This window comes from Parus major, chromosome 8 (assembly GCF_001522545.3).
Source record: "Parus major isolate Abel chromosome 8, Parus_major1.1, whole genome shotgun sequence".
Taxonomy (NCBI): domain Eukaryota; kingdom Metazoa; phylum Chordata; class Aves; order Passeriformes; family Paridae; genus Parus; species Parus major.
Genome location: NC_031777.1, coordinates 25,364,289 through 25,392,158, shown reverse-complemented (window position 1 = coordinate 25,392,158; position 27,870 = coordinate 25,364,289). Strand labels below are relative to the sequence as shown.

At 43.4% G+C, this 27,870-nt stretch overlaps 2 protein-coding genes across 8 annotated transcripts in view; one reads left to right on the top strand and one right to left on the bottom strand.

Moving 5' to 3' along the window:
• The first annotated feature begins 208 nt into the window (after positions 1–208).
• Positions 209–26,056, top strand: NRDC (nardilysin convertase). 2 transcript variants are annotated; one of them, XM_015635900.2, is made up of 31 exons: positions 209–567; positions 4,529–4,838; positions 5,027–5,108; positions 5,679–5,832; positions 7,547–7,620; positions 8,996–9,091; positions 10,051–10,173; positions 11,553–11,610; positions 12,559–12,632; positions 12,822–12,891; positions 13,252–13,329; positions 13,760–13,880; positions 13,960–14,018; positions 14,596–14,650; positions 15,871–15,975; positions 16,233–16,356; positions 16,837–16,923; positions 17,536–17,655; positions 18,380–18,431; positions 19,496–19,646; positions 20,671–20,798; positions 21,128–21,290; positions 21,979–22,010; positions 22,279–22,417; positions 22,811–22,858; positions 23,149–23,201; positions 23,832–23,915; positions 24,816–24,906; positions 25,189–25,305; positions 25,533–25,622; positions 25,843–26,056. In XM_015635900.2, the coding sequence occupies exons 1-31, from the start codon at positions 224–226 to the stop codon at positions 26,035–26,037; spliced, it is 3,477 nt and encodes a 1,158-aa protein (XP_015491386.2). In that variant the 5' UTR covers positions 209–223; the 3' UTR covers positions 26,038–26,056. The 2 variants fall into 2 exon arrangements, with proteins under 2 accessions (XP_015491386.2, XP_033372151.1); XM_033516260.1 differs by lacking the exon at positions 209–567 and adding an exon at positions 4,196–4,288.
• A 784-nt stretch (positions 26,057–26,840) lies between these two features.
• Positions 26,841–27,870, bottom strand: part of OSBPL9 (oxysterol binding protein like 9) — a 58,719-nt gene continuing 57,689 nt past the window's right edge. For all 6 annotated transcript variants that reach the window (XR_001523059.3, XM_015635907.2, XM_015635908.2 and 3 more), the window contains 2 exons: positions 27,612–27,747; positions 26,841–27,520 (listed from right to left, as the gene is read on the bottom strand). Coding sequence is in view for 5 of the 6 variants with exons in the window: in XM_015635907.2 (XP_015491393.1) it covers positions 27,446–27,520; positions 27,612–27,747 (211 nt within the window). In the remaining variant the exon portion in view is untranslated. The remainder of the gene's footprint in view (positions 27,521–27,611; positions 27,748–27,870) is intronic.

Here is a 27,870-nt window from a genome sequence, read left to right as displayed (position 1 = left end):
TCAGGCGGAGGGCTGGCATACTCATGGAAACGTGACGGCGCACAGAGGGATCCCCGGAATATGGATCCATTCTTTCGTCTTCTGCTCATCCCTCTGATTTCTCTGCCCTCTCCCCCCGGTTCTTGAAAGGGGCCACATCACCCCTTTCCCCTTCCCCATTTTGGTTTCCCCCACCCGCTTACGCCAGCAGCCTTATCTCCACCAATGGGAGTGCGGCGCAGCCATGCGCATGCGCAGTCTCGCGGCCGCCCTCGCTCGGAGCGGGCGGGCGGCGGCGGCCGGGGGTCCCCGCGGGCGGGCCGTGGCCGGGGGCTGGCGGCCGGGACGGGCCGTTGTCCGGCCGCTGTGGAGCGGCGCCACCGCCGCCATGCCCGGCAGGAACAAGGCGACGTGCGGCTACGGCAGCCAGGAGCTTGCGGTGGGACAGCAGGCCGCGGAGGGCGGCCGCGACGCCGGGGGCCGCTCGCCTCATGGGGACGAGGAGGAAGAACGCGCGGGGGCCCGTCCCGAACAAAACCTCGGTGATCCCGACATCGTCAAGTCCCCCAGCGACCCCAAGCAGTACCGGTGAGGGCGGGAGGGCAGGTGCGGGAGGACGAGCTGCCGCCGGGGCAGCCCAGCCGGTCGGTGGGGTGGATCCGGGTCTGCCCGGCCCCTGTCCCGGCCACTGCTGGGAGCCAAGGGAATGGAAGTCGGGCTGGTCACGGTGGCCGGGACAGTTGGGTCCTGTCTGTGATAAAAGGAGGCTGGCGGCCCCGCGGGTGTGTTTGTCATGAAGATGGGCTGCCTGATGTGTGTGTGGGCACGGGGCGGGAGGATGAGCCCTTGTGCTCAGGCTGCTCGGGGCTGGGTGTTCTCACACAGCAATGCCCAATTTAGGGTTAGTTTGCAGCCCTCGGCCCGGCAGCTCCTCTCCGAAAGTGTTAAGTGCAAAGTGTGGTTTAAGTATTTCAGAGCAGATTCCAGCTTAAAAACAATTACTCTTCCTGTTTTAGATGAGCTTCTAAGTTTTAGCACAAATGTATCTGTGAGCTGAGGCAAAATGCTTTTAGGCGACCATTTTGCTTGTGTTTTTATTTCAATATTTCTGAGAGATACCACGAAAAGTGATGAAAAAGATCAACTTCCCTGAGCACAACCCACAGCATCTGTGGCCCAGTGAGAGACTTGGATGAGAGCTCCAGCAGAGATTGAACTTGTTGGATGTTGTAAGGCATTCTGTTCTTGAAGGGACACTCTGATAACTTCTTTCTGTAAGACAGAAGATTATCCAGCCCTTGTTAGAGCTGCCTTTTCAAAATTATCTTTACTTTTCATGATGTCTAATCTGTGCAGCCAGTGGAGAATCTGCTGCCTGAGCCTGGAACTGAATTTTGGATTTGCAGATTCCGTGCTGGCTGCCTGAAGAGGACTGTGCCCATTGGCTCAGGGAGAAATTTGCTCCCTCCCTTCTTGCCCTACTTCCTTGCTGCTTCCTCTGGATCTTTGCCTGCCTCTCCTGATGGCATTCTTACTCATGCTCCTCTCTGGCAGGCTTGTCCTCCTGCAAAGCTCACAGCTGTGGATGCTGTCAGCTTAAGGAACTTCTGCCTTTGCTGCCCGAAGCAGCACACTGGTGAATGAAGCATAGGAAATCCATTGAAAGTTGGCACTACCTATTTTGAGGCTCAGGAACCTCCTCTGCACGTGAGAACTGGGGAGAGCATTTGCTTATAGCATAAACTAATAGCAAAATCTTGCAGAAATCCTACTGTCCATCCTTAACAGAATTTTTCAGTTAGAAGCAGAGATTTGTATCCTTTCAGACTGATTTCCATGTGTGTGAAGTGAGCCTGACACAGCACAGACATTATCCTTACTCAAGAGAAGTTCAGTGTGTCTGGAAGCAAAGCCACACTGAACCTGTGTCCAGGTGTGATGTCCCAAAACTCCTGAGGGAGTGTCCTGGCAGCTGATGTGATGATGCTGTCACATTTTCTCCTCTTCACACTTCAGTGATATGTGCTGCAGCCCAGTCACAGCGGGCTTAGTGTCTGTGTCTGGTGACTTCAGCCTTAACTTAATGGAAAATGTCATATTTTGCCTTCTCAAATAACGATCACTAAATCAAAAGAGCTCTGACATAGATTGCAGGATGTATTTTCAGGAGAGGGTTTGTTGGGACAAGATATTTGTCATGAAAAAAATTTGATCATTAGAACTGTAGTGTGTAGCTACATTTACCAAAAATGTATGTTTTATTTACATTCATCCATATATGGAATTTCATGGTCTTGTATTTGTTGTAATTTGGGAAATTAGAGCATTTCTCTCAGTGTTTACCATGCACTGATATATATTTCAATATTATCTTCTAAACAATTGTCAAAGAAAAACTTTGTGTGAGAACAATCCTGTTTAAACTTATTCAAGAGGTTTAAGCAGTATTTTTAAGAATTTGGATTTTATTTTATAATTTGGCCTTGCATCAAGGCTGTATAGTCCTTCAAAAAAGCAATTGCTCTGTGCTTGCTTCTGTTTCTACCTTATGCAATTGCATTTTTTGTACTGTATTTTGCATAGTAGTGGATATTAGTTACATTTGTCCTTTTCCATTGGACCAAAACATGGAAAAAGTAAAGAACACCTGTGTCAGTGGTGCCTCTGCTCTGTATAACCTAAGCTGTTTAAATCATCCTGGGGTGAAATCCGAGAGCCTCCAACAGCGCCGTGGTTCAGCCGTGTCCTTGCTGCCGGGTGCTTTCTGTCCTGTGTGCAACACCCACGGGCCTCCAGATGAGCAATGTAAAATTAGTATAATCTGCTCCATTAGCTTAATGGGGCTGTGTGGAAGGGATCAACAAGAGCTGCTGGATGCACCTGGCTGAACAGCTTTATGGCACATTGTTCCTTGGGAAGAATAGCCCCATTCTCTCCTCTGCTTTCCACCAGTGCCTGCTGCTCCCTGGGAGGCTGGGTTTTTCCAGGAGCTGTGCAAACCTGCAGAACAGAGTTGTGTGTGAAGGAGAAGGAGGTGTTGGTTGTGCTGGAAGGTGCTGTCTGGGGCTTTGGCTCTCAGCTGCCCAGAGGCTGAAGCACCCACGTGTGCAGTGTGTGTTTTAGGAAGTTCAGGAGTGCTGCAGCTGTGTAGTGGGACACATGTACATGGTGGGAGGAAGCAAACATGCTTTCAGAATGCAGGATTAACTTTGTTCAGACATTCCAGCACTGTCTGTGCCTCCTGCAGTTCATCAGAGCATCCCTGCAAGTTACACACAGTGTGCTGTAGTTTGAGTCAAAATGCACTTGTGCTTTTGATTGGAGCAAATTTGTCCTGCTCAGCAGTCTTGTAGCAAGGAAACTGGGTGTGATCACAAAACCCTGGCCAAGAGTAAGTGCTGTCACTTCCCCTTGTGTGACTGGTCATGAGTCATAACCTTAACACAATTATCAGATGTTTGTTCATTAGCTTTTTTCATAGACTTGATAGTCCAAGAGCTGTGTGCACATTGCAGGGTTCTGACCTGGAACAAACTCAGGGTCGGAGTAGAAACCCTCTAAAGGCCCCTTTCACCAGACTATTCTGGGATTCTGTGCTCTGTAACTCAGATTTTTCTGGGAGCGTGGGATGTGACCATGGGTTTGTTTTATTCTAGCTTGCTTTTTTGTGTGTTTTTGCTGGATCAGATACTACAGATATCACACTAGTTCATAGGGTGGATGAAGTATTTTCTGGACCCTGCATTCCTTCCTTTTTGTTGCTGCTGTATTAGCCAGTGCAAGTTCCTGGCAGGGATGCTCTGGCTAATTTGACAAATTGTGACTCTGTTCCAGATTTGATGGAAAATGAATACTGATGAGGGCTCTCATAGTGCAGGGCATTGGTGCTTGCAGTCCTCAGAGTGAAAAGCTGTAGAAGAGTGCTGCACAGAGGGCTTGTGGTGTTTTATTTATACGTATACACACATTTAAAAACCCTTGTGCATGTATAAACACACACACAGAGACCTGTTTATTGCTTCTTGACTGGAGCCCAGCCTGTTCCCTGTGACTGGTTCTGTGGAGCCTGCAGAGAAGGTCTCTCCTTTCTAACACATCCCTGCTACCTCTGCAGATCCCACTTACTAGAAACCACTGATGAAAACAAAATCAAATGCTCTGGGGTCTACTTAGAAGCAAAGACTGAGATCTTCATTCTGTCACATAATATCTGTTTCCAAGAGCCTGACAAGCCTAAAAGATGATTGAAGTTTGGGTTTGCCTGTTCTGAGTGAATGTTTCAAAAAGAGAGGAATAAAAGCCAAAATTGGTAAGCTTGACCTTATGGAGAGAATGGCTTCTGCTACTGCTCTGAACTGCTTCTTATTCCTAGAGTTGTTGAATAGCAGAGGAATTTTTTCTTGCTATAAACTGCTCAGTCTAATGCTACAATTAGATTTTCATTGGGAAATCATTCTCAGAGTATTACAGGAAATAATGAAATATTTGCAATTCTGAAAATTCAGATTTAGGAAATGAATATATTCATTGCATATAATTATTCTTTCAGGTATATCAAACTGCAGAATGGCTTATGTGCACTTTTGATTTCGGATTTGAATTACTTGGATGGTGCCCCAACATCTTCAGAGGAGGAGGAGGATAATGATGATGATGATTCTGAAGAGTGCAGTGATGAATATGATGACTCTGGAGCTGAGATTGAAGATGGTAGAGAAGATGATGATGAGTGTGATGCGGGGGATGAGAGTGAGGACAGTGATGGAGATAATGAGGATTTCAATGGTTCTGATGACAGTGAATTAGAAGAGCTGGCTGAAAAGGAAGAGACAAGAAAGAGAGGTTGTTCAGAAAAGCAGGTATGTACTTGAAGCTGTTGAGTACAGAAATATACAGTGAACTTTCTCAAGGTCTGAAACCTTGTGATTAGGTGTTCAGACAAGACCTTGTTATTGTGTCTGTCCCAACTGATTCATCTTGTACTTCTGTCATTTTCCTGAAGTGTTTCTTGAAGCACCTTTTACTGAGAATGTTGTATTTTCTCTAGTCTGCAGCAGCCCTCTGTGTTGCTGTTGGCAGCTTCTCTGATCCTGAAGATCTGCCTGGATTAGCACACTTCCTGGAACATAGTATGTATCTGCTCCTATTTCTCCAGCTTCAGTGTGAAATGGATGTTATGTAGCTCATTTCGGAAGTATTTAGTATAATTTCCTAATTTGGCTATTAGAGACTTTATTTTCATGAGCTTGTGATTTTATACTGACTTAATAAGGAGTTCTTGATATGGGAGAAAGAGTCTCATACACGTTGCCAAATTGTGCATTAGCTTATATCAACTTTATTTGTTACCCATTAAATTGAGGGGCATTACGTTACCTGTGGCTTTTCAGACCAGGTTGGAGCTTACAGACCTTTGTCTCCTGGTAAAGGCTGATGAATTAATAATGTGGACACAGAAACCACGTGAAGTTTCTGACCAGGTGTGTTTCAAAATACTGTTCTTGCCTGGTTGAGGCCAGCCTGAGAGGGCACTGTCAGAGGCAAACTACAGCAGTTACTGGGCAGATCATCCAAGCTGTTGGTGTCCAGTAATTTCCTCTGCCTGTGAGCTGTGGGTCAATCACAGAGAGGCTGCTATAGCTGCAGTCAGGATTAACAGATAATGTCATCTTTGTACTGTTGGTGATTTTTTGTTGCAGTGGTTTTTATGGGCAGTTTGAAGTACCCAGATGAGAATGGGTTTGATGCATTCCTGAAGAAACACGGGGGTGGTGACAACGCCTCGACGGACTGTGAGAGGACAGTGTTCCAGTTTGATGTGCAGAGGAAGTACTTCAAAGAAGCCCTGGATAGGTAACTTTGTATGAATGGTGATTAGGTGTTAATTAATGTCTGTGTGTGCCTCAGGAGCTTGGGTGAGGTTGTCCAGTTTTCATTTTGGGGTGATCAAAGCTGTTGTTGAACTTTCATAGCTACCTGCACTGCAGCAGTGATACTGAATATAGGAAAATGCTCTTTCCCTCTGGATGTGTTGCTGGTTTTTTTTTTGCTGTGGGATTATGTAGGACCCATGTTTAAGTCTTAGTGCATGCAGCTCTTTGATTGTTTTTTAGCAGTCTTAAACTCGTGGCATTGATGCCAGGAGAAATGCTGTTATGCAGTGTGACAACTGATCAGAGGGGAAGTGTTCCCAGAATCCCAGTGACTCATCCTTTGAAATACCTGTCCTGGTAGAGCTACTGCTTTTTCTAAATTGTTAGGGGTTTTTTTTTCAGGCAGCCTTCAAAGTTATGGTACAATGTGTGTCTCAGAAGGAGACATTTAACCCAGTGCAGGTTATTCACTGCTGAATGTATCTTTTCCAGAAAGTGCTTGACTTGCTCTTTTGTGCTGTGGAACAACAGACCTCCACTGGTTGTCAGGGTTTCTTTTAGCAAGAGGAATTTCTCATTCACAGGGGCATAGCTGAATATTCTTGATGCCATAAAATATCTCAGGAGGAGAGTAGGCTATGCTGCAAATTTACTTTGACACAAGTGCAAGTGTTTGCACATTTTTCTGAGTATAACCTAAATTTTACTTTACTAGGCAAATTTCAGCTTCCATCTGCAGATTAATCCAGATTTTTTAGATGTTTGAAAGTGTGAAAGAATAAAAAAATACATAATTGCAATCTGTCACAGCAACTTGCTTAGTGCAGAGGAAAACAGAAATTAAGAGTTCTGTAGAACAGCATCTCATACAAAGGAGATAAATATGTGCTGGGAATGAATTCTGCTCATTCAAGCACTTGAATGAGCAGAATCCACTTCATTGTGGATCTGAAGAAATGGAAAGACATCACCTTTCAGTTGTCTTGAATATAATGGGTCTTCTGGCTGTAGAACTCCATCAGGGATATACTTTAACCTTTTATTTCTCTTAACCTTTTGCTTCAGCCAGTTCAGGTTTTCATTATAAAACCTCAGCAAATAAAACAGAACTATTAGATTCTCTGGCAGCCTTCTGCAGAGTCTCCATGCACTGCAGATCTGTCCCTTTCCAGTGCTCTGCTCTCTGTATATACAGAAGAAATTTATCTGGATGAAAACACTTCTATATATGACTTCTATAGTAGATAATAAAATTGTAATGGATGTAGAAACTTGTGTTTCATGACAGTTTGTTTCCTGGAGTTAGGAAGTAACTTCCCCTGTGGTCATGTTGTTCCTGAGGAACAACTGGGGACTTCCTCTGAAGCATCTGATACTGGTCCCTATTAGCTCCAGATTCCAGACTTGCCTCATCTGTTGTGATCATTCTTCAGATGTAACACAGTTCTGCACCATTGGTGCTATATCCTACTGCATCCAACCAGTTCAACCCCACTCTGGAGCTGGGAAGCCCTGCCCTTTGCTTTCTGATGGCTTTTATCTTTCTTTAGACATTATAGTCAAGAATGATGTAACTTGTACTAAGTCAAGTGACTTTGTAAACCAAAATAGTAGATTGTTTGATTTAATGACTGGGTTTTGACCCTAGTTTAGTAGTCACTGAAGAAAAGTATATGGATTTTTCTGTTCCATAGGTGGGCACAATTCTTTATTCACCCATTAATGATCAGGGATGCAATAGATCGAGAAGTGGAGGCTGTAGACAGTGGTAAGTAAGAGCATCTTTTTCGGTGTGTTTAGCTTCTTAAAGCAAAACCTAATTTTTAACACTGTGTTTCTGTTGAACTCTCCTTCTGAGCACTTCAGTCAACTTCACCTAACTTTCCAGAGAGATTAAACACTTGAATTGAGGCTTTGTGGCTGTTAGACATCAGTGGCTTTTGGAGGAAGAAAGACTGGATGGTGATGCCAGCACTGTGAGAGTTTCTCCTCACGTTTTCATTAATGAGAAATTAGTAATGTGGTTTGGCAGTTACGTGAGCTTGTGGGTGCTCTGCAGTGAACTTTAGCTCCAGCACAGCCCCAGAGTGCTCTCCAATCCTGTGCAGAATAACACAATAAGTTGAGATGATTTTACTTGTCTCCTTATTCTAACACCTGAATAAATAAAAAGTCCCTTCCGAGAAGGAAATTAAACAAGGCAAAGAAGTGAGTGGAGTGTTGATTTTCTAATATGTGATGAATACTCCCAGACTGCCTCTAAAATGTCACTGTTTTAGGAAAAAAACATTATTATCCCAACTGGTTCAAATATTTATTCCAACTAATTTTCTTTATCTGTCTTCTGGCAAGGAAAAGTGGGAAATTTGATCTTTGAATTTTGATAAAAGTCAGTGTAAATAAGGACCTGCCTTTGAGTTAAGGTGTGGTTCTTCAGCAGCTTCAGCCATTTTACACCTTGGTGGTGCAGAACCAGCCCTTCCCTTGCAGTGACACCGTGATAATGTGCTGCCCAGGAAATGGTGTCAGCTTGCTGAGCTGGCTGCAGGAGAACACAGCCAGAGGAATTCGTTTTCAGCTCTGCTGTATGTGTTTGTTATTACCAGTAAAACAGGAGCAAGAAAATGCAGTTCAGGAAGCTGAATTGATTTTGGCAGAGCCCCATATTTAGATTAGTGTAAAGTGGTTGTAAAACTGCATTTTTAGAAACTTATCTTGCTCACTTTTCTATTTCTTATTTCACTATTAGACTAGAGGTTGTTCTGTGTGATGTATGGTAGAAACAGGTTTGTAATTTTCTCTGGCTCTCACTGCAGGGCCTGATCCTCTGTAATATTGATGGCCTTTTGTCCCCATTGAACTTAACATATTCAGAGCATTCAGACAGGACAAGTTGGTGCTTTACATGATTTTCCTGCTTTAACCTTTCTTCTCAGCAACAAGCTCCATTTTTCCTCTTATATTTATTACTGTTAGCAAGTCCTCTTTCTTACTTCACTACTTCATTCATACATTAAAAGAAATTCCAGGCTGCACCTGTGTGGTATGGCTCCTTTTCAGTTTGGCTGGGATTTGTTCTTTGTTTTGTGGGAACATGACGTCAAACTTTGATGCATGCCACTCCAAATTCTTATAATTAACAGAGTATCAGCTAGCAAGGCCCTCTGATGCAAACAGAAAGGAGATGTTATTTGGGAGTCTTGCCAGGCCTGGACATCCTATGAAGAAATTTTTTTGGGGTAAGTCCTGAATTTCTGTTATAAAACGGTAATGATACTTAAACTTTTAACCACTTTAGAAGTTTGAGTGGTTAGATGCACCAGCATGAGCTGTCATATCACAGCAACCATTAAACTTGTTTAGAAGAGTTCAAGCAATTATCCATTTTACAGGAAAATGGTTGGGAATAAAAGCAGCTGTCTCCTTTTCAAGATACTTTTCTTTCTGGAACTCCTTTTTGCTGATGTTACAGCTGGGTTGCCCAAGGTGTATAATTATGGAACTCTCTCTTAACACAAAGGTGGTGATCTCTTGAGTCATCTCCATCTTGCTTAAGCTTGGTGGTTTTGCTATTAGAATTTCTTGGAAAAAGAAATTATTTCTGGTTGTATGTCTGAGGAGGTTTTTCAAAGTAAATAATTTGCTGTTGAACTTCCACGAGTTAGACCTTCACAGGCATGTGAGGGGAGCAGAATGGAAATTTGTCCTTCTCTTGGACAGTCCAGTCCTCACTCCCTCACCCTCGTGGTTCTGGTGACTGTGTAAACAGCAGTGTGATTGATGGGTGTTAGAGTCACCAGCTTTGAAGTGTAGCTTGTTTTTATAAATTTCTATGGTGTCATACACTGAACTTCATATTTCCTCCTCTTTTGCACTCTCTTGTTTTGCAAGTTCCATTGATGAGGGAATAGCTGGCAACACAGAGTGAGATGTGTAGCCTGTGGGAGATGTGATAATGCAGGAGGACTCTGTTCTTCCTTGTCATAAAAATATCAGCTGTCCTTTGGATAAGAGCCAAAAATCGAAAATACCCAGTTCCACTTAACACTCCTTTCACTCCAAATCTCTATTAGGTACTTTTAATGTGCTTTACCATGATTAGACCTAGGGAGGAAAGGAAGTTCTCAGGATGTCTGAGTAAGTCTTGCTGTAAGCAGTGTGTGGATAACTAACCCTGCCTCCCCTTTGATGTTTGCAGGTAATGCAGATACGCTCAAACATGAGCCCAAAATGAACAATATCGACACCTACACCAGGCTGAGGGAATTCTGGCAGCGCCATTACTCTGCTCACTACATGACTTTGGTTGTCCAGTCTAAAGGTAACTCCTTAAAAACATCCTCATTGCTGCTGCTGGTGCTTTTGGAACCAGTCCAGCTGTAGCCCAAGCCAGTCTAGTGGCTTGTCCAGTCCTGCAGAGGGTATTTATATGTAGATTTTAGCCTGGTTTCCAAATGAAACAAGACTTGAGCAATTGTGCTGTGTTATTGTCATCCTGCCGCTTCTTGAGAAACCTTTTGAAGCTGTTGAATAGGTTCCATATTAGCACAGAAGGGAAAATCTCAAAAGATAACATTTCAGAAATAATCTTGCAGCAATGAAGAGCCACTTAAATGAGTTAATGCTGCTTATTTCTCTGCCATCAGCAGCGAAACTCCTCAGCAAGTGATGGGGAGACTGAGTCTGAATCTCCTAATTGTCTTGTTTGTCTAGGAGGAGTAGAGGTTCTATTTTTTTCCCCTGTAGCTTGAAAAAAATTTTGCAAATGGATTTGAATTTAATTTCAGTGGAGAACTGCAGACCTATAGGTTGTTTCTGCTGAGGATAGAAGAAACACATTTCTCAGAAGTTATTCAAGTTAGGTTTGTGTTTAGGGAGGAGTCTTGTTGAATACTAAAATTGATTGCAATTCCCATCTCTAAAATGGAGATGGTAATAATAGAGGCATTCTTTCTTTTCTTCTCCTTTGCTTTGGTCTAGACAGTAAAATACTTAGGGGTGCTGCATGCCTCTTAAATAGTCATTAAGCCAGGGATAGATTGTAATATTTTTTATGGTGATTGGGAAGAAAATGGTGGTAACTGATAGCCAGCCAAGTCAACTTTGAATTTCCTTCTCTGTTAAAATAAACCCAACAGCGAATCCTCCCCCTATCCCATCCAGCCTTTTTTTACTGCTGTTGTTTACATATGCAGCACCACTTTTGGAGTTCAGAATGGTTGCTTAAACAAGCAAAGTTTTTATTTTAAAAATAAAATTCTGGTTTGTGACTCATTTCTCTCAGAAAAGAGGATGGGGAGAAGGAATCCTTCAGACTGCAGGACTGTGTTTGAGGGGGAGAACTCCTGTGTATAATCTGGAGAGTCATGGAATGAGTTGCAAGTACTGGTGATTTTGTAGATCCCTAAGACAGTAATTCCTTTTCCCAGTCACTCCAGACACTACTGAACTTTAAATCCCAGTTGTGTCAGCCTGGGATTTGAGCACTCTACACAAACCCAGAGCTGTGACCACAGATACAGCTCAGCAAATGTTAAGAATTGGCTCAAACCAACAGCTTTGAAGTTTGTAATTTAGAACTCTGCTGTTTTCAAACACACTGACTTGCAGCCTCTTTGAAATAACTGAACTGGTGAGATAAGGTAACTTGTCTTAGATCTTCAGGAAACTATATTTCTGTCTTTCTTCTCTCTTTTTTAGAAACACTGGATACATTGGAAAAGTGGGTGACAGAAATCTTCTCTGAGATCCCAAATAAGTAAGTTTCATTTGATGCGTGAAGACATTGCAGATGATAAAATTATCTCTTCTTAAAATGACATTAAAAAAACTCCTTACTGGAGAAACAAAGGAAATTACCATTTGTTAATTAACATTCTTATCTGGGGAAAAAAAGAGGCAACTTTTAAAATGAAAGACCACCGTTAATTGTTCCAGGAAGACTTTGTTTCTGCTTAACAATTATTCAGGCTGTGAGCTGTGTGGTGCTAACTTGAAGCAGTGTTTGCTTAATATATGCTGATGTCTTGACTTTGTGATAAGTCATTCAAACCTAGATTATCATTTCAAATTGCCTATCTTTGCTTTGTGTCAAAAATAATTAGAAGCAGAATTAATTAACACCGTATCTGGAATTTAAGTATCGTCCTTAGGGTGGCAATGAGTTAGAAGTAAATATTTTTTTTTAATGTTTCACTCCAATATGCCCTCTAAAAAGGGGTTCTGCAAAAGTTTTGCTAACTTGAAAAGCATTTTGTTTCCCTTTTGCAAGATGCTTGTCTGTGGTGCCTGGAAATGCTCTTGTGAGAGCCTAATGCCATTCAGAGACACATTTGTCTGTCCTGGCCACCCCCCTCCTCATCCCTCCTACCCTACAAGACAATCCATCAGGATTCTCTGGGTCCAGGATGAACTCGGGATGTTGTTTACTGTTCTTGGCTGTACAGAAGCAAGTTTTGTGCTGTTACTGTCTTGTACAGAGGGAAGGGGAGGTGTTGGGGTGGTATCTCAGTTAATGGCTCGGTTGTGTGGGCAGGCTGCCTCCCAGGGTACCTCCCTGGGGCTGGGGGGTGCTGGGCTGGACCTTTGGAAAAGGGCCCTTTCCAGGCTCTGGTGTTGTGCAGAGCTGTGGTCCTGATGCCTTTGAATATCTCAGTGTAGCCTTGAAGCCCTGCCAGTAACATCACATTTCCATTTTGCCTTTAAGTGGTTTACCCAAACCCAGCTTTGGCCATTTGACTCAGCCTTTTGACACACCAGAGTTTCACAAGCTTTACAGAGGTAAGTGAAACAAATTTAAATATTTTGAATACCTGAATACTGAAAGAAATTTTCTGTGGATGATCCAGATGCTTTGTAGAGTAGTTCTGTTTGGTTTTAAATATCTTCTAACTCTTTCTGCATTATGTAAATTTTCTTACCTCTTTCTCATCATGTATATTTATAATTAATCAATTTATTTGTGTCCAGTTGTTCCAATCAGGAAAGTTCATTCATTGACCATCACTTGGGCACTTCCCCCACAAGAACAGTATTACAGGTACACTGTGCTGCATTTTACTTCTACCATGTTTATGCTGTGAATAATTTATTGACTTTCACAGCAAACCAAAGAATCTCATTTACTTGTCTAACAGATTACTTTGGTTCAGCTAGGGGGGCATTTTAAAAATGAATTAAACTGCTGCAGATATGGTTCCCTTTCCTCACTGACTCAGATCAGTCATTATGTTCTGAACTCCCACACTTTCAGCTTATTATCTTAATTCTGCCTGAAAATGCAAAACTTGCCCTGAAGGAAGAGACAAGTGCATATTTTAATCATTAACCCAGTGATTTGAATTCTTTCTGTGAAATGTGTTACCTCCTGGCATCTAATCTCCTCCAAACTTTCTCTTAGGGTGAAGCCTCTTCATTATATTTCCTGGCTGGTGGGACATGAAGGCAAAGGCAGTGTTCTTTCTTTCCTTAGGAAAAAGTAGGTGGTTTTTAAGTATGGTTATTAAATGCTTTGATCTCATTCAAAAACGCATAAACTCTGTTTTGTGTATTTATATTTTCTACAGATGTAAAAGCAGGCCAAGCCTGCCTTTTTGTATCAGTGTTTTGTAGTGATATTCTGTAAGGTGATGATAAACCCAAGTAAGAAATAAATGGGCTTTTTGTCTGATATTCGTGGATCAGCAGTATCTCTGACTGATCTTTGAGTTCTCCAAAACATTACTTAGCTTTTTCACTATTTTTCTTGAATTCTGTGTCTTGAGGTCACATCCTTAAACTGGAAGAGCTTTGTGTAAACTGTAAATGGATTGAAAGCCTCTGAAGTAAAGATGGACTGTGATATACTGGGTGTAACTAGGCTCAAAGCTGAAATGATTAATTAATGAGTGCCTTTCACTCTTCCATAGGTTTTGGGCCCTTGCATTGTATGGAGGAAATGGAGAGACAGGATTTGAACAGAACTCCACTTACTCCATCTTCAGCATTTCTGTGACTTTGACTGATGAAGGTTACAAGCACTTCTACGAGGTATGGTGTCCTGCAGCTTGTTTTTCCTGCTGTTTCCCTAATGTCTGGAGAAAATGAATCTGTTCCTTTCTGTCTGCAGGTGGCCCACGTTGTGTTTCAGTATGTGAAAATGCTGCAGAAAAGGGGGCCAGATCAAAGGCAAGTGTTTGCCACTCCTGCAGATATTTGTGGTGGTGTCCTCCATTATCCTGTTATTTGTAGTGTCTGTGCTTTTTGTGGAGTTCCTGGAGCATAAACAGGGAGTCACTAGTAAAGCTTGTCTGTGTGGAGAACATGTCAGTTTAAAAAGAAATTTCTAACTGTTCATGCTTATTTCTTAGTGGTTTTAGTTTCACTTATGATGTGATGTGATTCCTTTTGTTCAGTAAGGTAGTATAGATGTCAGGTGCAGTTTTGTGTTCATTTTAAATGTATTTGTTGAGCCGGATCTGTGGAAGTTAGGTTCTGGTGTTAGCCTTTATGTTAATTTGGTATCAGACTTTGACTCTTCTTAGTTAACTCTCCTTCTCTTTGGAAAACAGAAGAACTTTCTGCCAGTTCTGAGAAAAGCTGTTTTGGGAAGGGCATTCAATACTGGCTTCTGTGTCTTGCACTTGAATGAGTCATCCATCTCAGCATTGTTGCCTTTCCTAGAAGGCTTCTTTGTTAATATTCTTGGTAAATGCTGTAGAATAATGGAAAAATCCACTTCTATTATCTTCTTCCTCCTTTGCAGAATATGGGAAGAAATACAAAAGATTGAAGCTAATGAATTTCACTACCAGGAACAGGTATTTATCCACTGTCCTGACATAGGTAAACCTTGAAAAGTATTACTTTTTCATTTTGAAACATGTTTTCCAAGTTCTATTTGAGAAGAAATACATTGTGCACTTAATGGGGCTGTATTTGGCTGAAAGGAGATGTATTATAAGCAGAGAAATACTGAGATTTTTCCCTAACAGAATTTAATGTTGATTTTTCATTCCATACCTGCTAGGTAGGCTCGTTTTCAGTTTAAACTTTCTTACTCCTACTACATTTAGCCATGTTCTGTTTCTTACTAGGTAACTTGTTTTTTTTATCCTTTGAATGGCACTGAAAATTCCATTTGGGAAAACAGATCCATCCATACAAATACCACATACAGAAGGAACATAGATTTGTGTGTGCTTTTGTTGTGGGGTTGTGAATCCCAGGGGCAGAAGAATGACTTAGTCATGGCACCCCAGTTTTCTGCTTGGTGGATGGGAGCTGTGCTAAGGAGTGGTCTCAGAGGCAGGGCTTGGCATCATTGGTTAGGAGAGGTTTAATGATTCCTCAGGTGTTTGGTGTCTTAAGAAATCCTTGGGTGTTTTTCCCACTACATTTACAAGACACAGATGTGCCAAACTCAGCTCTTTCCAGATGTACTGTGCTCTCTGTCTGACCCAGAATCTGTACAGTCTGATGCTGGCTGGTGCAAACACCCCAAAAGCACTTAGCAAAAAGCTGAGCAGCCTGGTCCTCTAGGTGGCCTTACCTTGCTAAAAGGCAATGTGTGTTTCTTGTCCAAACAGGAGAGCCTCCTCCTCCTCACCCTGCACATCATGGCAGGGGGCTGGGGAAGGGAGCAAAGCCAGAGGTACTCATGCAGCAGCAGCAGTTCCTTGCCTTGTACTTTCCACGTCACTTCAAGTCTTGAATTGTTGCAGGACTCTGCTTGTGTCCCCTAGAGGCAAGGAGTGCATTCTCTTGGGTCCTTAACTTAGATTCCACGACTGTAAAATGCATAATCAAGGTTTCTTCTACAAAGATGATATGTCTGAAACTTCAGGATTCTCAGAGTAGACTGAACATTAGATATGGTTATGAAATACATTTAATTTAATAACTGAAACTAAATGCAGTAACAAGCACAGCATCCAACTCATGCTCAACATATCTGACTAGTCAAGCTCTTCTCAGAACAGAAAATCAATATCTTGGGTTTCTAATTATGTGACAAATAGCTTTATTTCTTTGCTTGCAGACAGATCCAGTTGACTATGTGGAAAACCTTTGTGAGAACATGCAGTTGTTTCAGAAGGAAGATTTTCTGACAGGAGACCAGCTCTTGTTTGAATACAAGCCTGAGGTAAATGTTCTTTGAACTCTGATTATATGTTTTGATGTAAGGAAAACATGTGCATACTGTGTAATACAGGATGTATATAGGCATTTGCAATTAAACATGATTTAGGCACAGGTTTTATATTAATGGAAGCACTTGTATTCAGAAAGCAAATCTGTTTTGTAAGCTTATGTCTTGTTCTTACATTCCATCTGAGAAGTCTTTGCCTGGTCAGGCAGTCAGAGCTGCATTTGAACTGAAGTATTGTCTGGAACTTGTAGATCATTGCTGATGCCCTGAGCCAGCTCAGCCCTCAGAGAGCCAACCTGGTTTTGCTGTCTGCTGCCAATGAAGGCCAGTGTCACCTCAAAGAGAAGTGGTTTGGGACTCAGTACAGCATGGAAGGTAAAACAGCAGCAGGAGCTGAGAATGTCTGATTCCTGCCTTAGAGGAAGTGAAAGGGTTACAACACAAAATGCATGTGAATGGAGGCAGGGAAATGAATCCTCAGTGCTTTATTGAGCTCACCATTAGTCTCTGTGGCACCCAAAACTGCTCTTTGTTTGGTGCAGTTCCTTTGGGAGGCAGAGATCCCAGCGAGCTGCACTTGGCTGCCATTCAGGGGAAAGGACACCAACAATGGAGCACAGGGTGTAGGGGGAGCTGGGTTCCTAAGGCAGACTTGATTTGCTTTTTAATAGGACTGCTTCAGTCCAGCTCTAGAAGATTTTGTAGGAAGGGATTTAGAAAGAGTCCTGAGGAATGGGGTGATGTTGCAAAACTCCTGTGATACTGCAAATCTTTCTGGAGATAGGGAAAAGATGTCTGGAAAATGGGATGGCCTTCCCTTCCTGATGAACTAATGCATTTTATGGTTTTTAACAGATATTGACAAGTACTGGAGTGATTTATGGAGCAGTGACTTTGAGTTAAATCAGGATTTACACCTTCCAGAAGAAAACAAATACATAGGTAAGGCACCTGGGCATGAGTGAAATCTTCCCCAGTGATTTATTTGAGAATTTGTGGTTTAGAAACAACCTAAACTGGTATCAACTGGTTTTTGCAAATTAAAAAAACATGAGCACTCTCTGTTCATCTGGATTTTATTTACTATTCTTTTATTTATAAGCTTAAGAACTGAGTTATTTTAAGGCATATAAACTTACAGATGATAATGCCATTACAGAGCAAGCCTTACAATCAGTGAGAGTTAACACAGAGCTCCAGACACCTTATTAGAGAATTTTATTTGCTTAATCCTCCTTTTTCTGAAGGCATCCAAATACCATCTGCCTTTATTGCCAAAAGCAAATTAAATGAAAGCCAGGACTTGTGTCCTGGATGGAATGTGATGCCACCACTTCTGCTCTGCTTCTGAGCCACTGTTCTGGTGTGGAAATGAAAAAGAGATGTTCTTTGGGTCCAGGAAAGTACTGTCAAAATAATTTAGAAAACTGAAGGGGGAAAATGTATTTTTTGCATCTTTTTTGCACATCTCTAGAAGACTTAGATGAATTGAGCCTGATTGTGTCTGTGAAACACACTCACCTGTGGTTTTGATGTGGTTTTTCTCTTTGCTAGCCACTGACTTTGCTTTGAAAGTTGCTGACTGCCCTGAGACAGAATATCCTGTCAAAACACTCAGCACACAACAAGGCTGTCTCTGGTACAGGAAGGATGATAAATTCAAAATCCCAAAAGGTAAATCCCTGAGGGCTTTCTGAATAGCAAGACCCTGTTTTTTACCAGCTGGAATTTATTTGAAGGCAAATAACCCCTGGTAGTGTTCACCATTTAAACTGAAGTGCCTGCTGTCAGCTCTTCCATGGTCCTTTTGATATGTTTATTAGCTACAATAAAAGAGAAGCAGGTGAACCAGAGCAACAAAGACACCCTGCTGATACCTCAGGTTGAAAAGTGGAATCACTTGAATTTACAGACTTCTCAACAATCTGTGTGAGGACAAGACTGGGCAGACAGAATATGCTGCTGAGACAAGGGCTTGAGAAGGAAGGAGCACATTAATTAGAAGGGACATAGTTTCTTCTACAGAAAGAGAAAAATGCAGCCTGGATCTGAAACAAGGGTATAAAATATATTGCTGCTTTCAAGCAGAATGTCACAGTTTTTAGTGTCTCTTAACCAGAAGTTCCGTGGAGTTTTCATTTTGTATTTATAGTCATGCCATGGGAGTATTCTGCAAAGCACGGCTTTGTTTTCTAATATTTGGTACTTCAAAGGGAAGATTTTTTTGGAATAAGAAGACATTTAATGATGATTTAAGAAAAAAAAGTGTTATAGCTTAATGACCCTTTTCATTAAACTCGAATTGTCACCAAAGAGCAACTTGATGGAAATATATTTGAGTTCAGAAAGTTGTCACATTCTACACAATTTCTCATTTAAATTTCCTTTTCCTCACCAGGTTATGTTCGATTCCATCTGATCTCTCCATTGATACAGCAGTCTGCAGAGAAGTGAGGATTGTGCTATTTATGCTTTCCTTGCAGAGTAACTAAATTACCATACCTAGTGAAAAACTGGGAAGAGACTTTAATTTTAAGCAGGAATAGAATAAGGTGTCATTTTCTCATGTCCTTCCACTTCCTTGTGGTTTTATCTGCAGTTTGGTGATGGTGGTTCTGCAGCAGGTCCTGCCTGTAGCAAACTGAAGTGTAAGGAGTTCCATGGTGTGGTATATCCCAGGGCAAGTCTGGGAAAAAGTCATTAACATCAGCAGTGCTGCTCCTGAAAAGAGCAGCACAGTCATGTCCTGAGCATGTCCCAGCACCCTGGGGAGTCTGCAGGAGCAGAAGAGGCTGCAGCAGCCTCGAGAAACCAGCTGTGGGTCAGGCAGAGCTCTGGGTGCAGTTCTGGGTCTGCTGCACTTGCCTTGCCTCAGGCTGCCATTGCCACTTGTAAGCTTTGTCACAGTGCTGTTGCCACAAGCCTGCCAAGACCTGCACAAATCATGTTTTGGGAAAGCCTTTGTAAGTCTGTTTTCATGAGGGGTGTTAGTTTAATCTTTGAATTGGAATCCCAGCAATAACAAAAACCTGAAAGTAGGGACTGTAATTTCCAGGTGGTGCAGCTTGCTTTGCTCTAGCTTATTGTTATTTTTTTGCTTTGGTAGATAAATAATCATCTCATTACTCAAGTATGGAGGATAACTGAGTTTATCTGTCCCCTATGCCTTTACACAAAGTAAAATAATTCAGTTTGCTGTGATTTTTCCATGCTTTGAGCATTGTCTTGTTAAAATGTGCATTCTTACCTTGAAAAAACTTTAAATCTTGTGAAGCTGGAGATTGCAAGGAATAGCTGAATGTCCAGATAATTTTTAAGTAGTGTCATGTGCTTTCTGCACAAAGAGAAACCTTCATTCTTGATTTGTGTTTGTTTTTGGAAAATTTTTTTTTGAATCTCATTTTAAACAAATTCCATTTCTATTGGAATTCACTGCGTGTACCATCAAGCTTAACTTTCATATTGCAATCCTTTTTCAATTTCTCTTTAACCCCCTGTCCTTTTCTCCCTCCAGCATAGTCTTGTTTGATACATTTGTAAACATCCTTTCCCACAACCTGGGGGAGCCAGCCTACGAAGCAGACGTGGCTCAGCTGGAGTACAAGCTGGTGGCTGGAGAGTACGGCCTAATCATCCGAGTGAAAGGATTCAATCACAAACTACCTGTAAGCTCTGCTCATCTCCTCACTGCTTTTATGCCTGCAGCTTTGCAGCATGTGTGCTTTTCTGGAGCCTTGAATGGTTGGATGAGGTGTTTTAAACAGAAAAATCAGTCTCTGGCAGGGTAATGCAGCATATGTGCTGCTTTTTCTTGTGCTTACGTGTATAAAGGTGGAGTTGTGTGAACTTACACAAGCTCAAATTACTGACTTCAGGCTGACTTAAATCTTCCTTTAAGTAATAACTGTACTTCCATTAAAATTTGAACAGCTTTTCCTATAAAAAGAGCTTTGTGTCTCCCATGGACATAAAGGGGTTTGGAGCCTTTCTAAGTTGTGCCTGTTCGCACAGTGTGTGGAGACAGGGGTCTGAAAAGAGATTTGGGTTTCAATTTGACTGTGGAGATCCAGCTTCTGAGGATGCACATTTTGGGTGCAGATTTTCTGTGTTGGCTTGCTGACAGGATTGGGGCATCCCTGTTCCCATTCCCGAAATGCTGGCCATGTAAGACATGGCAGGCATAGAGAGGACACTGAAGAGGAGACAACCATCAGCTTTCATTGCAAGAGCTTTGCTGGAGCTTTAAGACCATTAAACCTGTCAGACTTACTAACAGGAGTTTTAACAGAAAAAGACAAATATGCAAGCAGCAGGTCTTTTAATCCTGAATGATGTCTCTGTTGTGATGTCATTGTTCTGATCAACTGCAAAAGGAAAAAATGGAATATTGAATACAGAAATGTTGGGGGTGCCAGGCTAGATTTGTTTCAACAGCATGTGGAAACTCCTATTGATTTGGGATATTGAGTTTATTCACTGTGTAAAAACACTGTCCTTCTGAAATGGTCACTTGGGATAGAACTGTTTAGTGAAGAACATGTGGCAGAACAGAGGAGTGTGCTTTGGTAATGCTCCACGTCTCAATAATGATAATTTTAGTAATGATAATTTTATATTATTGTATAGCATTAAATTGAAATTGGTTCTTAAACCAACAAAAACCCTAACTTAAAACTGTTCTCTTTACAGCTTCTATTTCAGCTCATCATCGATTACTTGTCTGACTTCAGCTTTACTCCAGCAGTTTTTGAAATGATAACAGAGCAGCTGAAGAAAACATACTACAACATCCTCATTAAACCCGAGACTCTGGCCAAGTGAGTTCTGGGGGAGGGCAGCAGTGGCTGAGCAGCAGGTGCTGAGGCTGAGCTGAAGAGCTCAGGGATCCCTGCTCTGTGCTCACAAGGCTTTGCTCATAGCTGAGGGAGCCCCAGCAGCTCTGCAAGCAGCGGCTCAGACACGGTGCCAGAGCGGACACCCGGTGAGCCGCTGTCCGGCCGTGACCTGGAGCCAGCAGCGGCTGCTGGGGGAGGGCACAGTCAGCCACGGGCTCCTGGGAAGCCTCTCCCTGCCTGCAGTCAGGAATGGCACCTCTGGCATCAAACAGCTCCTGATGTGCTGTGGTTGTGTTCCCGTGGCCCTGCAGGGACGTGCGGCTGCTGATCCTGGAGCACGGCCGGTGGTCCATGATCGACAAGTACCAGACGCTGATGAAGGGGCTCTCCATCGAGGCCCTCTCTGCCTTCGTCACCGCCTTCAAGTCACAGCTCTTTGTGGAGGGTCTTGTGCAAGGGAACTTCACCAGCAGGGTGAGTGCAGCCTTGGCAGCTGCAGTGCTCACACTGCTGCTTCAGAGGGGCTTTAGCACACTGAACTCGGCTGGCAGCTGATGCTGCCTCTGTGCTGGCAGTCTGGAGTCTCATGGGTACTGGGCAGCTTCACCTCCAACACCTCAGGAGTGTTCCTGCAGATAAGCCAATGGCAGTCCACAGTTGCCAGTTTGAACAGAAGTTTCCAGGAATTTTGATTTAAACTGCAGATAGGAAAAAATGTAGTAGATGCCTGTAATCTATTTCTCCTGTTGCCACTATTTTTTTATTGTTTGTTGTATTGATATATTTGATATGATATGAAATTCTTGCAGTAGTGCCACAGGTGCTTCCCTCAGAGCACATTTACCCTGGGAATTTGATTACCTGCATGGTTTGGTTAAACCTCACTGAGTGCCAGACACATGGAGCAAGGATAACTGGTGCTATTTTGGCTTGTGCCTTCTTCTGGAGACACTACAGTGCAAAAATAAGACTCTCTCTGCAGTGTGGTGCTGAGGAGGCTGGAGGGACTGGGAACAATGTGAGGAAGCAGGGATATAGGGAGCAGGAGAGCTCAGCTGTTCTTTGCTTGGGGCTCTCTCAAGTGCTGCACTGAGATGTGTGGTTGTGAATGGGGTAATCATTCTCTTCTAAATAAAACTGATGTCTTTGCTTTCTTCCCTAGGAAGCAAAGGATTTCCTGAATTACGTTGTTCAGTGAGTATCTCTTGACTCTTTAATTTAGAAACTGTAATTAAGATTCTTTTCTGGAGGAGGGAAGTCAGAGTGGGAGTCCCTGGGAATTCCCTGCTCCCCCCTGGTGTTTGCAGGAGGCTGTTGATGGTGGCAGCTGAGGCAGATGTAGTTCTACTTTGGGGAAGGGGAAAATAATGTCAGAGCAAGTGTGTAAATGTCTGGATGTTGCTCTGATTTTGGCCAAGGTGTGAGCAGGTGTTTGATGTTGTGCTCTTTGTGCTACCCCCAGAAAGCTCCAGTTTGCTCCCCTGGCCCATCCCTGCCCTGTGCAGTTCCGGGTGGTGGATTTGCCAAACACCCACCTGCTCTGTAAGGTGAAAACTCTCAACAAGGGTGATGCCAACTCCGAGGTGACAGTCTATTACCAGGTAAGGTGTGCTGGGGCTGTGCTGGCCTGGTCCCTCTGGCACCTGCCCACGCTCCTTGAGAGCAGGCTCTGCACAGGGAGGGCACAGAGGGGACACAGACACCATGTGAGCACAGGCCCTGTGCCCCAAGGCTGAACCCAAATAGAATTCCCTGTGGGAGGTTCCCTAAAACCGGCACCTTCCCTTCCTTGGACTGGTGCTGGGAGCTGGGTTAGTGCTGTGATCTTGGGGGCTGGGCTGGGCCTGTCCCCTCAGGGAAAACCAGAACTTTCCATCTGTCCCTGCTGTGATTTGTCCCTCAGTGCTGCAGTCCAGGCTGAGGTGTGTGCCACAAATCACCTTGGCCTGAGCAATCACATTAAACCCACTCTAAATTCTTGGTTCTCTTTCCAGTCAGGTGCCAGGAACCTGCGGGAATACACCCTGATGGAGCTGCTTGTGGTAAGTTTGTTTGTGCCTCCTAATTCAGCAGTGTCTCCCCTGAAAACAGCTGAGGCCACAAGGCCAACTGGCCCCAGCATGTTCCTATTGCTGCCCCTGGCTGAAATTTTTGGGTGGGGATCCCCAAATGCTGCAGTGATGGACGCTGCAGGAGACTTCTTGTAGCTCCCAACCCTCTTAGTGCAGTGGTTGTGGCTGGCTGGGGGCACTTGAGTGTTCCTGTGCTCTGTGAGGAGCCCATGAGGGGCTGCAGGCAGTGCCACTTCTGCTGTAACTTTGTGCTGTTTCAGATGCACATGGAGGAGCCTTGCTTTGACTTCCTGAGGACAAAGCAGACCCTCGGGTGAGTTCACTGGGGAGGAATTCTCCTGCACCTGCTCCTACACTCCTGCTTTAACTGTTCTCTGGTGTTTTGACTCTGGAAATCCTTCCTGCACAGTGGCTAATCCTCAGTTATTTTAATGGAAACAGCAATATCACCACTTTAAAAACCAAAAGCACCCATCAATACAAGCTGCAAGCCAAGTTGCTTTTGACTTCTGTAAGAATTGCATCTATTATCAGTGTGGTAATGTGGAATTATTCAGCATAAAGTTGTTCCTTCCACTTCCACACTCAGCCCCCTTCCCCAGGGCTGTTTTCACAGCAGCTCTGTGGTGCTGAGCAGCCTCCCTCGGAGGCACTCTGCTACCTCAGGAAACTGGAGCAGGCTTTTCACAGCTCTGGGTCTCACTCTGCTTGGTTTAGTTTGCAGGAAGGCAAATACAAACACTCCCAGTTTAAAAGGATTCCCTAAAGCTGAGGAAACACTGAAAAGCAGCAGTGCAGACAATGAAGAAAATAAGACTATTGCACATTTAGATTTCAGATTTTTCTGTCTAAAGTACCAACACTATTTTAACTTACAGCATGTCCTATAAATGGAAAGTTAATTGTGGAATGAGTTCATTGTTTCATCCTTTTTTCTTTGAAGCTACCACGTGTACCCCACCTGCAGGAACACTTCTGGGATTCTTGGCTTCTCAGTCACAGTGGCAACCCAGGCAACTAAATACAAGTAAGTGCTCCATGGGGAAAGTTCTTCACCACTCCCAGCCTTGGCTGTGGGACTCACCTGCTCCCAGTTAAGAGTTCACTCCTGTTTCAGGCCACAGAGGGTTTGTTTAATTCAAGGGGATGGCAGAAGGGACAGTGCTGACAGTCACAACATCCTGACTCAAAAGCAACACCTGAATAAAACAGTAGCTGTAGGCTTCTTAAAATTGCAGTGGTCCTGACTTGAATAGTGGAAAGTGATCTCAAGACTAAGTAAAATATCCCCCTCCCTTTTTGAAGCCAGGAGAGTTCAAATCCTATAAATCCTCTGTAGCTGTTCCTGTGGCTCATGTTCAGCAGGCACAGCACTGCTATGGTTTTGTTTAAAGCTGGGCCTTTAAACTACAAGCATTTGACCTGTCAGAGTTAAAGGGTTACTTGAAAAATGTGTCACTTGTGAAAAATAACACTGTGTCAGGGAAAGCTTAATTAGCACAGTGCTGCTGCCTCTAATTTTTACATTTGGATGCTTCCATTACTGAGGTATGTGTCATCAGTGAGGGTTTTAATGTGTCAGAAACCTCAGGCCCCTTCACATCACATTTTCTTTCAGTCTTGCTCCTACAGCCCATAACTGCAGGGCCCAGGGCTGCAGCTGGGGACACCAGAGCAGGTCCCCAGCAGCAGCTCCTGAAGTCCCTGTGTACAGCAAAAAATGAGAGCACTGGCTTTATGCCCTGGTACCAGGAAAAACTGACCACCAGCTGTTCTCAGATGAGTGAGGTTTTCTGGGGAGGAGAGAAGTGAGCCTGTCCCTCCCTCATCATCTGGGGGCTGCTACTTTACCCCTTAATGTTCTTTTGAGGATTTTTTTTTTTTTTTGCTTTGTCCTGCCTAATTTAATTACTTGTTTCCCTTTTAGTTCTGAATTGGTTGACAGGAAAATAGAGGAGTTTCTTTCTTGCTTTGAAGAGAAAATCAAGGATTTAACTGAAGAGGCTTTTAGCACCCAGGTAAAACTTCTTCTTGAACTTTGAACTGCATCATTCAGTTACATCTCTCTGGTGATTTTCTGAGGTTTTCTGGACAAAGGCCTCACCTTTTAAAACCTGTCTCTTGCTCTGTTCTGCTATTGTTCTCCAAACATCCATTCTCTGGCCATTTGCAGTTAAGTTCAAAAAGCAAGGAGCTACCTCATTAATGTAATTTAGCTTTTCTTTCAACTGCAGTGACTGTGATGGTAAAACTAAGGTAGCTTTAAATCCATTAGAACTAATTGTCTTTTTCCCATGCAGGTAACAGCTTTGATAAAACTGAAAGAATGTGAAGACTCCCACCTTGGAGAAGAAGTGGACAGGAACTGGAATGAAGTGGTGACCCAGCAGTACCTGTTTGACAGGCTGGCACGGGAGGTGGGTGTCCTGCAGCTGTGGGACACAAAAAGCACACTGGCTTTGCACCAGTTTCAAAAGCATAAATGGGATTTAGGCTACTAGTGACACACTGGGTGTAAAATTACATGTTATTTTAAAAAGGTTCTTTTATCCACTGGAGTAGAGGTTGCAGAGAAAATATTTTTATGTTTAAAATGAGTTGAATCACCACTGTGCTGCTAAAACCTCCTTCCTGTGGGTTTCAGATTGAAGCTCTCAAGTCTATTACACAAGCAGACCTGGTCAACTGGTTCCAAGCTCACAGAAGCAACCAGAGGAAAGTGCTCAGTGTACATGTGAGTGTCTGTCAGCTCTTGTTGCCAGCTGTGATAAGCAGAGTGCAGTCAGGGTGTGGGAGAGGAGATCTGTGCTGGAACTTTTACTGTGGTTACCCACATTTTTACATTTATAAGCAGTGTTCTTGTTAGAATTGCATTTTAGTATCTCAAGTTAATTGTCAGGGCAGAGAAACACCGAATGAGATCCCAATTTCTCTTCTGGTACCTTTTTTCCCAGGTGATTGGATATGGAAAGCATGAAGGGGACTCAGAGGTGACAGCTGTCTCAGGACAGAACTCTTCATCTGGTGAAATACCTCATCTTGTTTTATTGCCCCCCTCCTCTTTCATGAGTGACATTACTTCCATCAAGGACATCAAAGCCTACACATCAACTCTGAATGTTCTCCCTTACCATAAAATACTGAAATAAAACTGGTATCTTGCCCTGCCCTGCCGTGTAATACAGGTGCTTTCTGCAACATCAACATTACAAACCTATTTTTATTAAACCAGAGCTGTAGTGGTAGCTGGGATGAAGATGCCCATTCAGAACACTGAGGAAGCTTTCCTCAAGTTTCCAGCCAACCTCTCATCACCTTCCCAAGTTCACTAAGAAGAGGCACAGCCCCGACTTCCCCACGGGTGCCACGCTCTCCTCTCCAGCTGGCTGGAGCTTGGTGTTCAGCCTGGCTTGTACCATCCCTGCAGTGCTGCAGCAGCTCCTCAGCAGCAGTGAGGAAAGGATCTATCTACAGCTCCTCAGGAAAGGATCTGCAGCGCTCCCGGAGCAGTGACAGTGGGTGGGAGGGAGAGAAAAGCCCAAGGCTTCCATCTCACACTGCTTTTTTTTAGTTTTTCTGTATGTGCAACATAGACAAAATTCAGATGAAATCAAATAAAAGCTAGACTTAACTGTGGAGAGAAAAGTAGTTTGATTGCTACATCTGGCTACTTACTCTATCATTATTCGCTGTAGCAAAAACACAGTGCAGAGGTTCCTGACGTGCTGGCAAGGCTGGATGTAGAGTCCAGAAAACTTCTCCTGTGGATGCTGCAAATGCTCATTTTGCTTGTTCATTAACTACTTTTAGGGAGTAGGTTTAGCTGCAAGGATTTTTCCAGTGGAAAAAGAAATACCACTAATACATTTAACATAATCAATTTATCATGACTCAACTGAAAAACAGTCTTCCTGCAAAGGTTTATTATGAAATGAATAAAAAGTCCATAAGAGAAGTTTGAAAAATCTATTTTATGAAGCTTTAAGATGCATTGGGTAGAATTATCTATGGTTACATTTCAATCTCAAAATAACAAAGTTATTTTGGGCAAGACACTGAAATGCCAAAAGATTTGATTATCATACAGGTGGAAGATAACATTTATGTAGCATTTTCTAACAAATTGTCCCATCAGAGGAATCCTCATATTTACACATTGCAAACATCAGCGAGATTTAAATGACATCTTGCATTTTGTTTCTTGCTTTTTAAATATGTAGGACCCAGGATTATTAGGCGACTGCTCCCACCGCCGTGGCCTTCACAGTGGTTGTGCAGTGTCTGTGCCCCAGGGCCCAGCCTCTCCCTGCCCCAGAGGCAGCAGGAGCAGGGCCTGAGCCTGGGCACTGCCACCAGAGCCAGTCCCTGCCCGGAGCTGCTCAGCCAGGACGCTCAGCCTCTCGTGAATTGCTTTGTCTGTCTCAGTAAGTCCAGTATCCCTGAGATAGGAACCACTGCAGCTGGAGGGGTGGGGCTGTGTACGTGATCGGGGGTGTCTGGGCTCAGCTGCAAACTCTGCTCAGCCAAGGCTCCCAGGCTCTCTGGCCTCAGCAGCCCTCAGTGCTTGCTGGCAGCGAGGCGCTTCAGCAGCGGCTCATCGTACACCCAGCACTCCCCATCCTCATGGAATAACTGCAAAGGAACAAACACCTGTAAGCTTTTCATGACTTGGGAAGGAGCAAAGGCTGCAGGCTGAACTTTACCCTGCTGGAATAAAGCTCACCCTTGTTTCCCACGAGGTCTCGTTCTCCTTCCTGGCCCTGGCCTCGGCTCTCTGCCGCTCCTCAAGCGCGTGCTTTGCAGCCGTGGCCGCGTCGATGTCTCTGATCTTCAGGTTGTAGGTTACATCCTTCCATAAGCTTGAAAGACAAAGGGCAAGGGAGACTTTTATGGGAGCAGTGCTACAAGCTGTAGATACAGCAGTGAATAAAGGTAGATCTGAGGTCAGAGAAAGGGCAGAAAAGACCTCAGGATGTTTGATA